A 16,000-nucleotide genomic window follows, 5' to 3' on the forward strand; every position below is an offset into this window, starting at 1 on the left:
GACTAGAGTAGCGTGCAAGGTGTGAAGCCTAGTTTCCGGCGCTCCTGGCTGGCTGCGGCAAGGTGCCCTTAACACCCACACTGGAAGAAACAGGCCTGAGACCGACCTCTCCTTTCCCGCCTCCAGGCACGAAGATGAAGACCTGCTAAATCGATAGACAGAGCTATCTCCAGAAGGGGCCACCGACAAGCCCTCCTTCCTTCCCTAGAGGCATCAGGCCCCAAACACAACTCCTCAACTGGGCAACTTAGCAAATGAAGCCTACCTACTAAGTGAAGACACACGATTCCAAATTCAGAGCACTTGCTAAACTGAAAATAGGTACTGTTTAACGTTATGGGAAAACAAGGAATTTCATACACCGAGAGAGAGAAGTGTTAATGGGGCAAAGTGATTTAGCAGTCTTCCAGAAATTTATCCTACAGAAATACTAATAAAGTAATATGGGCAAAAATGTTTACTGTAGCATGTAATGAATTAACTGTCAGAAAACTTAAATCATAATCTTATTCACACAATGGAATACAATACAGCTATAAATTTTTCAATGGGACAGCTACTTATATACTGAGATAAAAAGATATTCAGAAGTATGAAGTGAAAGAAGCACCCCACAGAGCTGCCCAGGGCTCATGCCACCTGACATAGGTGTTGATAAGAGTACCTGTGGACACATGCTTACACAGAGTCTGGAAGCAAACACCAAACTACTGACAAGTGCTTGCCTCTGGAGGATGGTTTTCAGGTTTTAACCATATATACATTATTTTCATTCTGATTCATCACTTACTCAACAATATTTACTCAATATGTCCCAGTCCTGAAATACAGTAAAAAAGAAAGTAAAATGAAAGTCGCTCAGTCGTGTCCCCATGGACTGTACCCCACCAGGCTCCTCTGTTCACGGGATTCTTCAGGCAAGAATACTGGAGTGGGTAGCCATTCCTTTCTCCAGGGGATCTTCCGGACCCAGGGAATCTTCCGGACCCAGGGATGGAACCTGAGTCTCCTGCATTATAGGCAGATTCTCTACCATCTGAGCCACCAGGGAAGCCATGTAGTAATCCCCAAATAGATTTTTGTTTTGTTTTTTTTAATCTTTGGAGCTTATATTCAAGTGAGGAAAAACATGCAAATACAAATGAGATAAGTAAACTGTACAATATTACTAAATATGAGAGAGAAAAAAACAGGAGACAGGAGTGCTCCGGTAGCTACAATTTTGGTTGAGACTCCCTAAAACAGACATTTTAGTATAGAAATGAGGTTGGGGAAAGCTTGGATATTAACGTATGGCAAACAGCAAGTGCAAAGGTCCTGAGGTCTGACCTGTTCTGGAAAAGGGGAGGGTGCCTGGGGTATGGTAAACCCAATGGGTGGGGAGGATGGTGTGAACTGCCAAGGGTGTGAACCTGTGAAAAGTTCTCTTCTGATTGTGTCTATCTTCTAGCAGAAATAAGAATAAACATCAGCCAAAAGCCTGGAAGGAGGAGGAGGAAGTGCTTTAAAGAGAATGAATGAAATGGTCCATTGGAGAGAATGTATGAACATACTACTTTTTAAAGTAGAACTGTAACTAACATGCAGCAAACTGCACAATTCGGTAAATTCTGACATGTCAAACCAGAACTCCATCAATAGGGCAAACACATCCATCACACACACGCAGCCTCCCCGCCCCATTTCTTCATGCACCTTTGAAGCCCCTCAAATCCCTCCTCGCCAAACCCCACTCCCACTGATCTGCTACTTCCAGATTTCTGTACATTTTCTAGAATTCTATATAAAGGAAAGCATACATTTTTTGTCTTTCACTCAACATAAGCATTTTGAGGTGTATCAGTGTTGTATACATGGATAGTGAATTGCTTTTTGTTGCTGAGCACTATTTCATTATATGAATAATCATTTATCCACTCACCTACTGATGGGCATGTGGGTTGTTGCCAGCTTTGGGTTATTACAAATAAAGCTACTATGAACATTCATGTACAACTCTTCATATGGACTTTGTATTTTGGCAAATAAATAGGAGTGTTAAGTACATGTTTTAACCTTTTAAGAACTGTGCAGCTCTTTTCCAACGTGGTTGTACCATTTTACACTCCCTCCAGCAGAGTATGAGTTCCAGTTCCGCCACAACCTCATCAGGATGTGGGATGGTGTTTTTAATTTTAGTAATAGGCTAGGTATGGAGCGGTGTCTCACTGTGGCTTTAACTTGCATTTTGTTGCCGTTCAATTGCTCAGTTGCATCTTGACTCTTTGCAGACCCCATGGACTGCAGCATGCCAGGCTTCCCTGTCCTCCACTCTCTCCCAGAGTTTGCTCATGTCCACTGAGTCCATGATACTATCTAACCATGCATTTTACTTATGGCTAATTCTATTGAACATCTTCTCATGTGCTGACTTGTCACCTATATAGCCTCTCTAGTTAAGTATTAGTTTTGCCCATTTTTAAAATAGGCAAATCAATTTTACTGCTGGGTTGAGACTTCTTTACGCCAAATGCACTTCATCAGAAATGTTTGCAAATATCTTCTGCCACTCCATGACTTGTCTTCTTGTCCTCTAAACAGTGTATTTCAAAGAGCAGACGTCTTCAACTTTGATAAAGGCCAATTCATCAAACTTTTCTTCCAGGGATTGTGCTTTTGAGGTTGTAACCCAAGGACGAAGTTTCCCCTTTGTCTTCTAGAAGTTACACAGTTTAGGGTTTTACATTTAGGACTGTAATCACTCTGTTACTTTTTGCAAATGTTAGGACATGGATCAATTTTTAATCTTGCATCTGGATGTCCAATTACTCTAGCACCATCTGCTCACTTTTGCACCTTTGTCAAAAACCAGCAGACCATGTGTGTAGGTCTATTTCTGGACTCTATTATGTTCCATCACACATTGGATTTGTGCAGCTAGCAGAAGGGACTGATCAATTTAAGCAAAGAACCAATGAGTGAATGAATGGGGCTCCCAGGTATGAAGTATCTTGTCCTAAAGTTACAGAACAAACATGGAGGAGCAGAAAGGCTGGGGCACTGTTACATATATATGTAAAGGAAGAAATTTCAAAAAGATGATGCTTAATGTACAGTGGGTTACTAGGTGTTGACATACGGACAGTTGTGGTGTCACATGGGTCTGAGTGGAAGTCGACTGCACGAGGGTGTAGAGGAGCTGTGGGGGTGTGGGAGCAGGGGTGCTATGTACACGCGACAGTAATGAAGGATGCAATCAACTCGTCACAGACTTCCCCAGGTGCATCCTTGCTGTGTTCCTCCCGGCGTTTTACTCATACCTGTAACAGAAACTTTTGCTCATTTTTTCCTGTTCTTTTCCATTCTAACTGGGCTCCATGAAGGTAGATCCCATACTTCATTCTGCTATGGTACTAAGTACAGTGCTGGAAACAAAACATACACCACAGTAAAGGAAGGTCGGAAAAATAAATAAATAAATAAATGAGGGTCGGGTTGGGTGAGGGTTACCTCCTCAGACCCTTATGCCACTTGTGATGTGGGTTCCGTTTCAACAAGAGTGGCTGAAAGTCGCACCGTCGGGGGAGGGCACTGATGACCACTTACTGAGATTCAGCGCACAATATCCTCTGCTGTGAAATTTCAACTTCACAGCATATACATACCCTGTGGGTCAAATAGCATTTCACCTACCACTACTGCATATAAAATACAGACACACTTGATTTTTTTAAAAAAATCATAGAAAAAAAAACAAAACTGAACCTAGGAAAAAAGGAATCTTGTCACAAAGGGCACTTTAGTAACCCTCACTGCAGTCCTTTTTCTCCGATACACATGATCAGTATGTGAGGTAGACTTGACTGGCTTCATTCCATCCAGATCTCCACTAAGAGCCCACCTGGGGAAGCTTCATGCTGGGACCCTGCAATGAAGGCGCGCAGCTGGGCTTCACTATTCCTGGTGAGGATGGTCTGTAATCACAGTGGAGGGAGAGGCAAGGAGGGAGGGAGGATGTACCTTCTGCAACTACACTTTTAAATTCACCCTTAAAACAGAATGGAGGGGCTCTAATCATGTGTAATTTGAGTTCTGTCTTCCATAATTATTATATTTTCAACGGTCTGGATTATCTGCCTCTGCCAACTAATAGTGCACATTTCTGTAATTCTGAAGCAACCATGCCACAAAGCAAAAATAAACGAACCAAAAAGCTAGGCTACAACTAACAGTTTTATTCAATTTTGTTCTCTCAACTCAGAAGGCAACAAAGGACCACATAAAAAAGGGAGCACTTTATGTACACATAAAGTTGGTCTGTGTATCTGTGTTTAGTAGAAAACTGACATCCCAACTACGTAAATGTTCTATTTATTGAGCTTCTACAACAGTCATTTCTAGGCCCTATGGTCATTACATTTTCATTTAAGGTACTAATTTCATGACTACAAAATGAGGCACTCATACAAAACAGATGGGAATGAAAACAGATGTATCCTATCTTCATGTTGCATTAAATGCCCAAGATCTTGTTGGGGATCATCTGAAAGAAGCCCTTATTTACTCATGACGGCTGTTTTTTAAAAATGACAGAGGGCGGTAACGGACTGAAAGGAAAAACACCTGACTGCAGGGCACGTTAATGAAGAAGACACAAGGAAGTTAGAGAATCTTCACAGGTCAGACTTCTCCTAGTACCTCTGTGCTAAGACATTTGTTTTCTTCTTGAAGGCGACTGAACAGGTAACATTCTTAAGGAGTATTTTAAACATAATCATTTAATTTTACAATATAAAAAATTTATCACAGTAAGAGAGCTTAAAATGTTCAGTCCTGAAAATGAGAATAAGTAGCTTACATGAACATTTTAAAAATGCCAATGTTCTTACGCTGGTGCAACATTCTTCAGAGTAAGTAAATGAGTGAGTAAGGGTGTGTGTGTTTTAAAAAGTCATTAATTCAACCTAAATTCAAGAATTACACTTTAATAGTAGCATTTTGCCAATACAGAAAGGACATACCATCTAGGATCAAATCATCTGAGAAAAAGTTATTCTCTATTACTTGAATAAAGGAAAGAAAAAACACAAGACAAGAATCCACAGTAATAACAGTTATATTAAATGTTGAAATAAAAATTACTTTTCATTTACATCTGGAATTGAGATGTCCAATCTCCATTGTTTTTCCAGAGAACTAACAGGAAAAAAAAAATCACCTAAAAACATGGAGCTTTTTTAAGGCTAGGTATACACAAACTTCACATTGGCATTTTTTTCTTCAGCTTTCATCTCAACTATTAGTACTTAATAGTAGTTTAAAAATCAAACATAATTTGCTAATAATGAACAACTGCACACTTCATACTGTGACCATTTGATAACTGGTCATGTAAAACTAACCCCAAAATGTTGATTTGTCTTCAATTTATAAACAGGGAAAGTAAAGCAAAAAGATCTTTCCTAATGAACTTCCTTGAAGACAGTTTTAGCCCAATGTAAAATGATGCAGAACTAGACTAGTTTTTTAAAATTCTACATGAAGAAGGGTAGCAATACTAGCACTTTCTGAACTAGAAGTTTAAACATTTATAATACTATTAGTTAATAATAAAATCTTGATGCTACCCAAGTAAATAGTATGCCAGCAAATGCTTTCCTCATGAAAGTATTCACCTCACTGAAAACAACAGGACAAAGCACAGATGAAACCCAGGGGAGACCCTTAAGTAAGAGAAGACAAAGGGATCTGCCAGTGAGATGGAGGGCAACTTTTTGGCCATTCTTTTTTTCTTTTTTTTTTTTTTAACAAAATATCTGATAAGATTCATTTAAAATTTTGTAGAGTAACAATTTTTATCTATTGTGGTATCTGTCTAGATTTCTTTCTGGCAAGACAGATAAACATGTTCCAATAACTTTGTATCAAGATCTACAAATTCTCTGAAAAATTTAAAAAGAAACAAAATTAACATAATTAAAGTTATATGCCCAATTTGATCATATTTTTCCCCCAAAGAGAACAATTTATATAGACATACACCATAACAAGTAGCATTATGTTTTTAAAATGCTAATTTTTACAGTAGGACTAGATTTCTAAGTGAAGGTAGGGCTAGCAAAGACCTTATTTCAAACATGAGAAAGGGCCACCACCAAGTGTGGAAACTGTAACACTGAGTCCTATGTCAAGCTTTTTCTTTTTTTGATACTGATGTTTTAAAGTTCTCACTTACCACTTCAGGAAAAATTGCTGAAATATGAAACAATCAGAACCTGGTGCTTTTGATTTTGGTAGCTTATGTTTGGCTGACTCTCATACTTTAAAAATCCTTGGATTTAAGCCTGTGGGTTTTAATACTATATGGAAACTCTTTTATGGTTTTTTAAGACCTTTGCTGACCATTTTCTCTGAGAACTTCTAAGTTATCATTCATAAAACAAACACTCCCCTTACAATATACCATCACCGTCAAACACTGGGATCACAGGCCCGACCATTCTCTCTCTCCATCTCTCACTTGAAGCTTTGGTTATACAGGAAAACCAAGTCTCTAAGTGCTCTGCCTTCTGAGATTTTACAGCATGCTTCCAATGAAATACACTCTGCACTCCTATGTTAAAAGGCCAGCGTGGCCAGCTTCCTCCTGGTCAAATAAAACCAAGCTGATTTCACTGAGAAGTTTTATTCTGTAAACAAAAAGCTTCAGAAACTTTGGAGAAAAGCACTGGCCCTAATCCTCACCCAGGGACGTGCTCGCCAGTGGGACCTGGGGCTCCAGCCAGTCTCCTCTAATCTAAGCCCACAATCTAATGCTGTCAACCTAAGACCACAAACCCTGGCTACACTGGACAGACATTCAGTATGTCCTTATTCCAGGAAGATGTAGGGTCACTGGTGATGTAATTTTCTTAAGATTTATGATCTTGAGTGACTCCTGGCCACTGCTGCCAAAAGGACAGCTGTGTGTGGGAAAGGGGAATTGGGGGACCCAAGGAAAAAACTTTTGGACTTTTGTTTTTCCTCTGAAGTATAGACATGCCCCTAACAAGCACAAAACCCCTACTCCCGATGCTGATCACTAGGAATATTAAATTATCAAAATTAAAAATAATTTCCTCACCTAGCACAAGATACTATACAATATTACAAACACAGACATATGAAAAAAAATCAGGCAGTAGAAAATGTACAACAGCTTTGGTGTTACACAAAGTAACTTCCAAAAACGATCGACAGGGAAGCACAAGTTCATGTTTTCTTAGCACAGACACTCCACTGTTGATTTCTACTTGTTTCCTTTTACGTTCTTGGTAAGGTCTGAACAGCCAAGACACACAGAACGCACAGTTCACTTAAAAAGAACTGCTAGGAACACCAGGACATCGTGCTCCAAAAGACGTCATTAAAAAGGCTGCCTCTGCACTACAGCTCTGTGGCACATTTCCTGTCAAGATCACAGCAGGTCCAAAATAAAGTGACAACTAGATTTAATAAATTAATATACATTTTGCTTAAAGATGTACAATGCACATTCTGTTTAATCCAGGGCTCTAGGGTATCCAGGAACTTCTATTTACACATGTACAGACCTCGGACAGCAGTGATGTCAGAAGATGCAAGGGCGGCAGGGTCTCGCTGCTGCTCGCTGAGTGCTGAGCACACAAGTCAAAGACACCTAACTTAAAAACAATGCTGAGAGATCACTGGGGAAATCTCCAGAGAGAGAAGTCCACAAAAAAGGACACGTGAAGGCAAGGGGAAGGCCAAGGTAGTGGAGACAACCACTTTATTCCTGGGACGACTGTGGAGGTGGTGGTGACGTGCCTTGTTTGCCGGATTTCCGTTCATAGTTCACGAGGCGCTGGCCCACAAGGTACCTGGGGGTAAAAACAGGGTGGTTACTCTCTTCTGTCATCTTCCTTACTAAACATCCTTCCTCGGGGTAGCCAGTGATACATTTTTAAAAATGTAAATCAGATCACTTCACTCCCTCTTAGAACCCTTCAATACTTAGGGAGGTAGAACGGGGGGTCTAGAATGACCACAAGCACAAAAGCAGGCATTTCATAGCAAGCCACGGGGCTTACAGGAGACAGAGACGCACAGGTCAGTGGCCTCAGATGCTGTGCGAAGGAGAATACACTCTGGTCCACAGACCAGGGGCCCTCAGAAACTGAGCCCTGGAGGCCAGAGGTAGGTAAGCTCAAGTAAACTTTCTCAGGGGATTTATGTCTTACAGATCATATTTTACAAAACAGGTAAGTGGATAGATCTGAAGAAATGGACTGCAAATATCACCAGGAAGCTGGGTAGGGAGGAGAGTCAAACTCTGAAAAGCTCCAGCTCTAAAGAAAAGGAGAAATCAAAAGGCAAAGTTTTCAAGGAGGTCCAACGGAGAAGTGTGTGTGCAGGGGACTGACAGAAGGTAGGAGCTTATGGTTCAAGAAAGAAGACTAACTGTCCATAACCTGTGCGATGTGGCTGCAGGGAGGTGACGACAGATGGAGCAGGGCTGCAGAGACGGAGATGGAAGTTCCTGCGGCTGGAGTGATGAGGCTGGAGTCCCCATCAGGATGGCGTCCCCGTAACAATCGCAGGGGCTGGGGAGGAGGGGCAGGAACATGCCTCTCCTGGAGGCTGACCCCAGGAGACGAGTGGGTGCAAAGCTGATGGCAACAAGCTGGGCCAGGGGTCGAGAACAAGTGCACCCGCTTGGAGTCAGCAACAGAGATCCAGAAGTGCCCAGCAGGACTTGACACAACGGTGTGTGAAAATGGGAGTGGGAAGCCAGCCCATGACAGGGCGCTGGGCACTGCTGCAGCCAACAGCAAGCATGCAAAAGCCCAGGGAACGGAGGCCTGGCACGTGCTGAGGACTCAGGACTCAGCAGCTTTTCTTTTTCACCATGATCTTCTCTACCCTGACTTCCATCTATCACTCTTCTGCCAACACATATGCTGCACAAGGTACTCTGGCAGTTTATGCCAAGGAGCTTATTAAAAACATTCCACTAATCCTACAGCTTCTTTGTCACGAGCTCACTGTTTAATCCCTTTTCTTTTTGTCCTCCTGATATTCTTTCTGAAGGTAACCATTCCTTATCCCACTGTTCCCCAACCAAACAGTGTTTTTTCAAACTGTGAGGATTTTGTAAATGTTTTAGACAATGCCAACCTAGTAATATCTGACATAATCCACAGGGCACTACCAGACACACACCTGAAGTTCAAACCATATCAAGATATCAAGCACAGAGAGAAAAGCAAAATAAACTTGCCCAGGACCCAAAAAGTAGGGGCAGAAAAAGAAGACTCTGAGCCCACAGGCAGTCTTGGTACCCACCCCCCCACCCCCGGCAGGCACACTCAGCACCTCCCAGGGACCAAGCCCTGAGACATGCACTGTGAATGTACACTGCGAACAGAACGTGGCCTCCGTGGAGCCTGCAGTTCAATGGTTTCCTGCACGGAGAGACAAAGGGGAAAGACAACAGAGGGCGCTGGGCTGCGGGCAGCTCCTGAGAGTGTGTCTCCGGTGTGTTACTGCAGTATTACTGCACTGCCAAGACAGGGGAGGTGAGAAAAACTTTCAGCACTGAAATCGCCCTCCCCATTCTTTCATGGTTGACAGAACTTAGACTCTGACTCCCTAAGAGGTCTAGTGTTTATCATCATCAGTAAATAATTTGGAGAAGCCCTGAACACTCTAGATTTCACTCTTTAAAAAGTTACTCTTAAGTAAGAGTCCTCAGAGTAACAAGGTGACCAAATAATCTGTTGTCCAAAGCTGGCTCTCACGACTAAACAGGGGCCGGTTGGGGCGGGGGGGGGGGGGGGGGGGGGGGGTGGCGGCTGCTAACAAAGACTTGAAGGCGCACGTGCAAACTGGGAGGACGGAGAATGACAGACGCACTTCCTGCAGAAGAGGATTCCGCCCTCCAGCAGGACACGGAGGGTCAAAGGGCTGTTACCCCAGAAGGGGTTTTCATCGACTGTCCTCAGTTTTGCGGAGGGCAGGTGGCAGCGTCTCCTCAAAACAGAGTGCGGCACACTTTAAAGCAACCCTGACCTCTTCTCTCAGCCACAGGCAGAGAAACCCACCGGCCTGTGGCTACAGGAGGGGCTTGGGCACAACTGCGAGCTCCTAGAGTAGGTTTCTTTTTTTCTCTCTTTAGGTTTCTTATTTTTTATCTGAAACTACTTAATATACTGCCAGACCAAGACATCAGAAAACAGACTGAAAAGTCTTTCAAATGGACATTAAAAAAATCTACCCCCCAAAACGAGTTTCAGTCTTTTTCATCTCTGGCAATAATTCCGTATTTTTAGTCACTTGATCCAAGCCAAATACTTAATAAATCTCTTTTTTCCTTTCTACACCCAACCTGTTAGCAAATCCTGTTCATTCTACCTCAAAATACATCCAGAATCTGAGCACTTTTCCCTCCTGTGATTTATCACATCAGACACAGTAGTTAAGATACGTGACATTTTAACAAGGGCAGATAAACCAATAGTCTGGACTTACTTGTCATTTTTAATATGTTCATAAAGGCGCTTAAACTGGCGGACCTGGAAGGACAAAATTCCCATCAACACCACAACCATCAGCAAAAATGGATAAATCCGCCGATGGACCAAATTTTGCATTTCCGCAGTAACACCTGTAAAACCAAACAAAGGAGAACTCTTAAGTATATATACAGTGTACACAGAAAGACAGTGAAATGAAAATACATCCCTTCCCTAAGAAGAGGCAAGGGGAGCTTAACTGAAACTCATCCTGTACGACCCAGAGTGAGGCCCGGAGTGCCTGGGGCCAGTCCTAGCCAGAGGAGGAGCCCTGTGAACTACCCCCGGAGCTAGACTGTGCTCTGAATGCCACAGAGCAACCAAAGAAAGCATGTTCACCAGAAAGTCTTGAACAGTAAGACTTGGTCTTCTGAAAAGTCATTGTGGCTGCAGTGTGGAGAATGAGTTAATGGTAGGGGGTTCTGAGCAGGGAAACCCAAAAAGGAGACGGCTGAGGCTGCAGTGAGCCGATCTCTGTCTCAACAGCAGGCAGGCAAGGGCACAGATGAGAGAAGGGGTTCCCGGGGTCAGATCAGCAGCACGCAGAAGCCAGCTGAGTCAGAAGGGCAGAGAGCCCCAGGTGACATGTAAGACCTTCAAGGTCTCTGACTCACGCTACTTGCTGGAATGATAATGGGGGTGACTGAGAGAGGGGACTCAGGAGAAGAAACATACCTGGAGGGGAGAACTGTCTGCATTATTGAACACGTGCTTTAAGATCGTGTGAGGCTTGTTCAGCATGTAACTCCTAAGGTGCTATCTACATGTTAAAGTATCACAAATGAGCATCTCCTCTTTGGTTTTTCTTTTATGCTAAAGATTTTTTTACGTTTCAATACTTTCTTACCTGCCTAGAGAAAAAAACTGTGACAGAGTTTTATTATCCATATCTTGCCCTGACTAGTGAAATCTAAAAAAAATAGTCTTTGAGAATCATTGTTTTAGCTGGATTTATATTTACAATAAAGCGTTTGGAGCCAGGTAACCTCATATTGGAAGGGACAAGAAGGTACTGATGTGGATAAACCCACCGAGTAAAGGAACGATGCCGGACGCGATGACGTAAGGTACACACAGGGAAAGCAAGAGCACAGAGATCACTGGCGCTGCCAGTTTCCGAACGATGTACTGAAGGTCAATGTTCCGGATGCCATTTGCGTAAACCTGAAACACAGGGGATGGGTGAGAGCCACTATAGGAGACAAAATTCCTCCAGGCTAAAGGGCGATCTCTACTGCAGCCAAGCCACGGGGCAGGACCTACCAGCCCAAACGGATTCAAGGTGGCTGTTTTTTTTCAGAAGTCAAGGCAAATTCTGGAATACAACATAGGTGTGGTATCCACAAATTTTTAAAAGACATGCATTTACTTCCTAACACTTTGCAGTTAACTCTGCTAAGAGATGCAGTAGTTAAGATCTAATCGAGAATAACAGCTATACTAGCTCTGTGCTATACAACACCAGGTGGCATCCGTAACATTAGCTGAAGACCACATAACTTGAAGTAACTTTATATATAAATTGTGTGAGAGTAAGCTGTGTTATTACTCAAGATTACATTCATGTTATCTGAATACAAGAAAACATTACAAATAGGAAGCATGTTTCTAAAGATCTAGTTATAAATCAAATTTGAACAAATCAAAAGCTATTTTATGTAACAATTCAGTATGAAAGAATGCTACAGTGAAATTTTTTTTAATTCAAGAATTTCTAAACTATTTCCATCATTTTATCTAGAAAGTTCTACTGAATAGTATTGCAGAGGAAAGAATGGATGGCAGTGGGGAGATCCTGGGAATAATGGAACATAAACATGGTGTGCAGAAGGGATCAAAACTGAAGAGCACTGTTTCCCCAACGCTCCAGCCTCTCCTGGCCCTCGACCACACAGTGTGGTGCGGCTCACTCCGGGCCCTGGGTCCCTCAGACACGGGCCAGAGCATCAGAATGTGAATGACACACAGGCTCCTCTGACCCCTTCAAAGTCCTTTTAACCCAAATGCATTTAAATTAATGCAGCAAAGCAGCTCATTGTCTCTCAACCATTAGACACACATGTATGAGAAAGAATGCATCAGAGAGAAAATGTCATAAAGATCAACAATGTTTATTCTCCAAGAGGGTCAGGGCCTCACCTAGAACCTCTGAAAGTGAACTGGTCTGTACCCCTACAGTGAATGGATATGCTGCCATGTACCCCACAATCCATCTCACTTCAGAATCAGCCCTCTCTTGAGAGACATATGCAAACACATACAATGGCTCTTCCCGGTCCCACAAATCTCCAGGTACAGGGATTTTTGGACTACTTTTTTGTGCATACTGGACTGAGAACTATTTCCTATACATCAAAAGGAGGTGTACCTTTAGGGCTATGAAACTGTAACACCTTCTTAATTTGGTGCTGCCCTAAGGACAAGTAGGTTGTTTCTAAGTCCATCCTCTAGGAAACCAAACTTAAAATAAATAAGTACCAAAATTTACTACATTGGTTATTTTGGAAGAAATCTTCCTAAAATGAATTATCCTACCTCCCAGCCTTATTATCAAAGTACAGAAGCACAACCTATCTCTTTCAAGGTTATCACCACAATGACCAAATTATCTGACAGTTCCATAATACAAAACTATCATAGGTGCTACATAGCTAGAATAGCTGTATTTTTAAAATCTATTCTTTTCCTGCCTTTTTCTTTATTGCCTTACACAATGACCTCTTTTCTCTACTGCAGGTTTACAAACCTGAATCCCTGCTCTAAAAAACAAAGAAAAGCACACGTGCTAAATTCTGCCTTTACTTTTGCTCAGGCATCTAGGTACTTTAAGCTACCAGTTAACTTCAGGTAAGGGAAGTTTTAAGAGTAGTTGATGATAAGAGTAAAAACTGCCTTTCTCCTAAAAAAAAAAAAAAAAATTATATATTCTCATTAAGGGAAACGTAGAAAACCTGAAGAGAAGTGGGAACATGGAAAATAAAGGGCCCATGAGTCAAACTTGCTTACCTGCTCAATTACAGTTTTCAGCCACCACTGAGGACCCATCAGTGTTATAGCTGCAATGATTTTGGCATGCAGGACTCCAAGTGCCCAGTCCTAGGGAATAAAAATCAATTAACAGGTTTTGTTTTTAGCAATAAACCCAACACAGAGGCTATACAATTTTCTTACATTATTTACTTCAAAACACAAGTTCTGTTGGATCAGTAACAATTTTATATAAGAGTAATAAGTACACTGGAAGAAAATTCAGGAAAGTTCAGTGCTTCTACCAAAACTCATTATCTCCCCCAGCCAACAAAAAAAAAATCTGCATTATTTTCCCAAGAGAACTAAGAAAAGTCTTTACTTTAGTGGAGATCTCAATAAGCAAATAAATAAACCAGTGCCCTGCTTTTATTTCATCACACCATTCTTAGGCTATTCTATTGGTTTGGACAGGGAAGCCCTGTCTGACCTAAAGAAGCCATCCCGAGGGCTCAGAGCATTTTGAGCTGGTGCACTGGCACTTCTGCTGAACTGTTACTAGGACCCTCACTGCCACACGGAGCTCCTCACGGGGAGCCTCCTGCCCACCCCCACTCTCCACCAGGCAGCCAAAGCGACTGCCACTCCCACCACCCAAGGAATCTCTTAAAAGTGCAAATCAGATCATCTAAAGAGCCTTCCCTGCTTACAACCCTAAACATAGCACACACAGTCCCTTCATAATCTGTTCTCTGTTTATCTTAAAACATCTATGTAAGTATCACATAACATTTAAATGTATTCTTACATAAAACTGAAACCTTTCCAGGGATGGCTGGAGTCCTCTGTGACCACCCGGCGGCAGCAGTAACCACAGCTAACATCTGCTAAGTATCTTCTACATTGGTTTCCCTAGGCACCAACCAATTTCTATACATGTTATGTCCCACAGGAAATACGCAGTACCTGTTTTACATGGATTTTGCTCATACTGTTCTGTTCCGATTTTCCAGTTTGGTTGGCTGGTTTTCCAAAACATCTTCAAAACGGGGTGGGAGGCTGAGGCATGCACTGAACACCACTCTATCCTGACAGATGAATGACTGAATGACATTTTGTCTGGGTACAGGAAGTATGGTTTTTGTCCCTTTGATCTTAGTGGTCTCAAAACACCTTTCTACCTTCTACGGTTTCAGTGCTACAAAGCGCATTGCCAGTACGGTTCTTTTGGAGCTTGTGATTTAATTCAGAAATTTTACCAAGATGTACCCAAATATGTGTTTTCCTCATCAATTTCCATTTCACCAAACCTGATAAGCTCCTTCAACCTACAGAGCAGTTCTTTTCTTCAATTCATTTAAGAATGTCTATTTCTGTGTCAACGTGGCCTCGTATTTTCGCACTGTAGAACCTATTTTCTGAGTGTTATTAAGTCTCCTGGCTGTATCCTCCACCTCTTCTCCCCTCAATCGCCTGCTCTTCAGTTGTGCACTAGGCATTGGTCTTCCAGATCTCCAGCCTGAGCCTTAATGGTGACTGGTCACATTTTTAATTCATTTACTGAATTTGTTTGAAATCCACGCTATAAAACACCACGACAATTACTCTGTGTTTTATGGGTGCTGCTGTGTGTGCATTCACACATATCCTAATAGCATGTTTTTATCTTCTATTTGGATGCTCACAGCTCTGCAAGCAGTTCCCCGACACTGGGCTTTTCTTTCTGTGGCTGCTGGGCCCCTCCTTACATACAACAGTTGTTACTTTTCTCTGCAGGCTCAATGTGGCTCAGAGGCTCAGACTGAGAATAGTCTACAGGGCTGCAAAAGGATCTTTTAGCTCATTAGAGCTCTAGGGTAGCAAGCCAACAGCCTGCCAATGAGAACATGGAGAAAGCCTCTCTGCTTTTTCTCTATCCTTCCAGGCTCCAGGCAGAGAAGCTTCAACCCACCAGCTCAGCTCTCTCGTGGCCTTTGGGAGTCTAGAAGGCACCCAAGTGAAGTTAATGTTCACCTGGGCAGGAACACAGAACACTGAGGTTCCAGCTCTTTCAAATCCTCTGCTTTGCAGTTCTTTCCCACAAAACAAAACACACCACACTAGCTCCTCTGCTAGAATTCCAGAAGAGCCCACCCTCCCACAGAACAGCTTAGAGTCAAAGGTGAACAAAACGCAAGCTGTTCCTTCAAACTTTGGATTTTATCCAGCATATTAAGGATATCATGCTGTTGGCAACTTTCATCTATCCTAGACTCAAAAATGTATCTGAGAGCAAGCTGTATTAAAACATACAGCAAAACAAAAGCAAAAAATGAAACACACAGCTTGACTTCTTTTTAACTGCTGCACTGAATTCAAAAGGAAATATGTATCAGATTCTATTTAGTCATTTTCTACTGATGGACATCCGGCTTGCTTCTAAGTTTTCTGACATCATAAAAACCACAGGATAGAAGAACAACCTTGTTCATGTCTCCTGC

The 16,000-nt window shown here is 42.2% G+C and overlaps 1 protein-coding gene across 2 annotated transcripts in view; it reads right to left on the reverse strand.

Annotated features, from left to right (window-relative positions):
- Positions 1–4,203: 4,203 nt before the first annotated feature.
- Positions 4,204–16,000, reverse strand: part of MARCHF6 (membrane associated ring-CH-type finger 6) — a 74,784-nt gene continuing 62,987 nt past the window's right edge. For both annotated transcript variants that reach the window (XM_052659115.1, XM_052659113.1), the window contains 4 exons: positions 13,560–13,649; positions 11,585–11,717; positions 10,510–10,645; positions 4,204–7,859 (listed from right to left, as the gene is read on the reverse strand). In XM_052659115.1, coding sequence (XP_052515075.1) covers positions 7,769–7,859; positions 10,510–10,645; positions 11,585–11,717; positions 13,560–13,649 — 450 coding nt within the window. In that variant the 3' untranslated portion in view covers positions 4,204–7,768. The remainder of the gene's footprint in view (positions 7,860–10,509; positions 10,646–11,584; positions 11,718–13,559; positions 13,650–16,000) is intronic.

The sequence above is a fragment of the Budorcas taxicolor genome, chromosome 20 (genome assembly GCF_023091745.1).
Source record: "Budorcas taxicolor isolate Tak-1 chromosome 20, Takin1.1, whole genome shotgun sequence".
NCBI lineage: Eukaryota > Metazoa > Chordata > Mammalia > Artiodactyla > Bovidae > Budorcas > Budorcas taxicolor.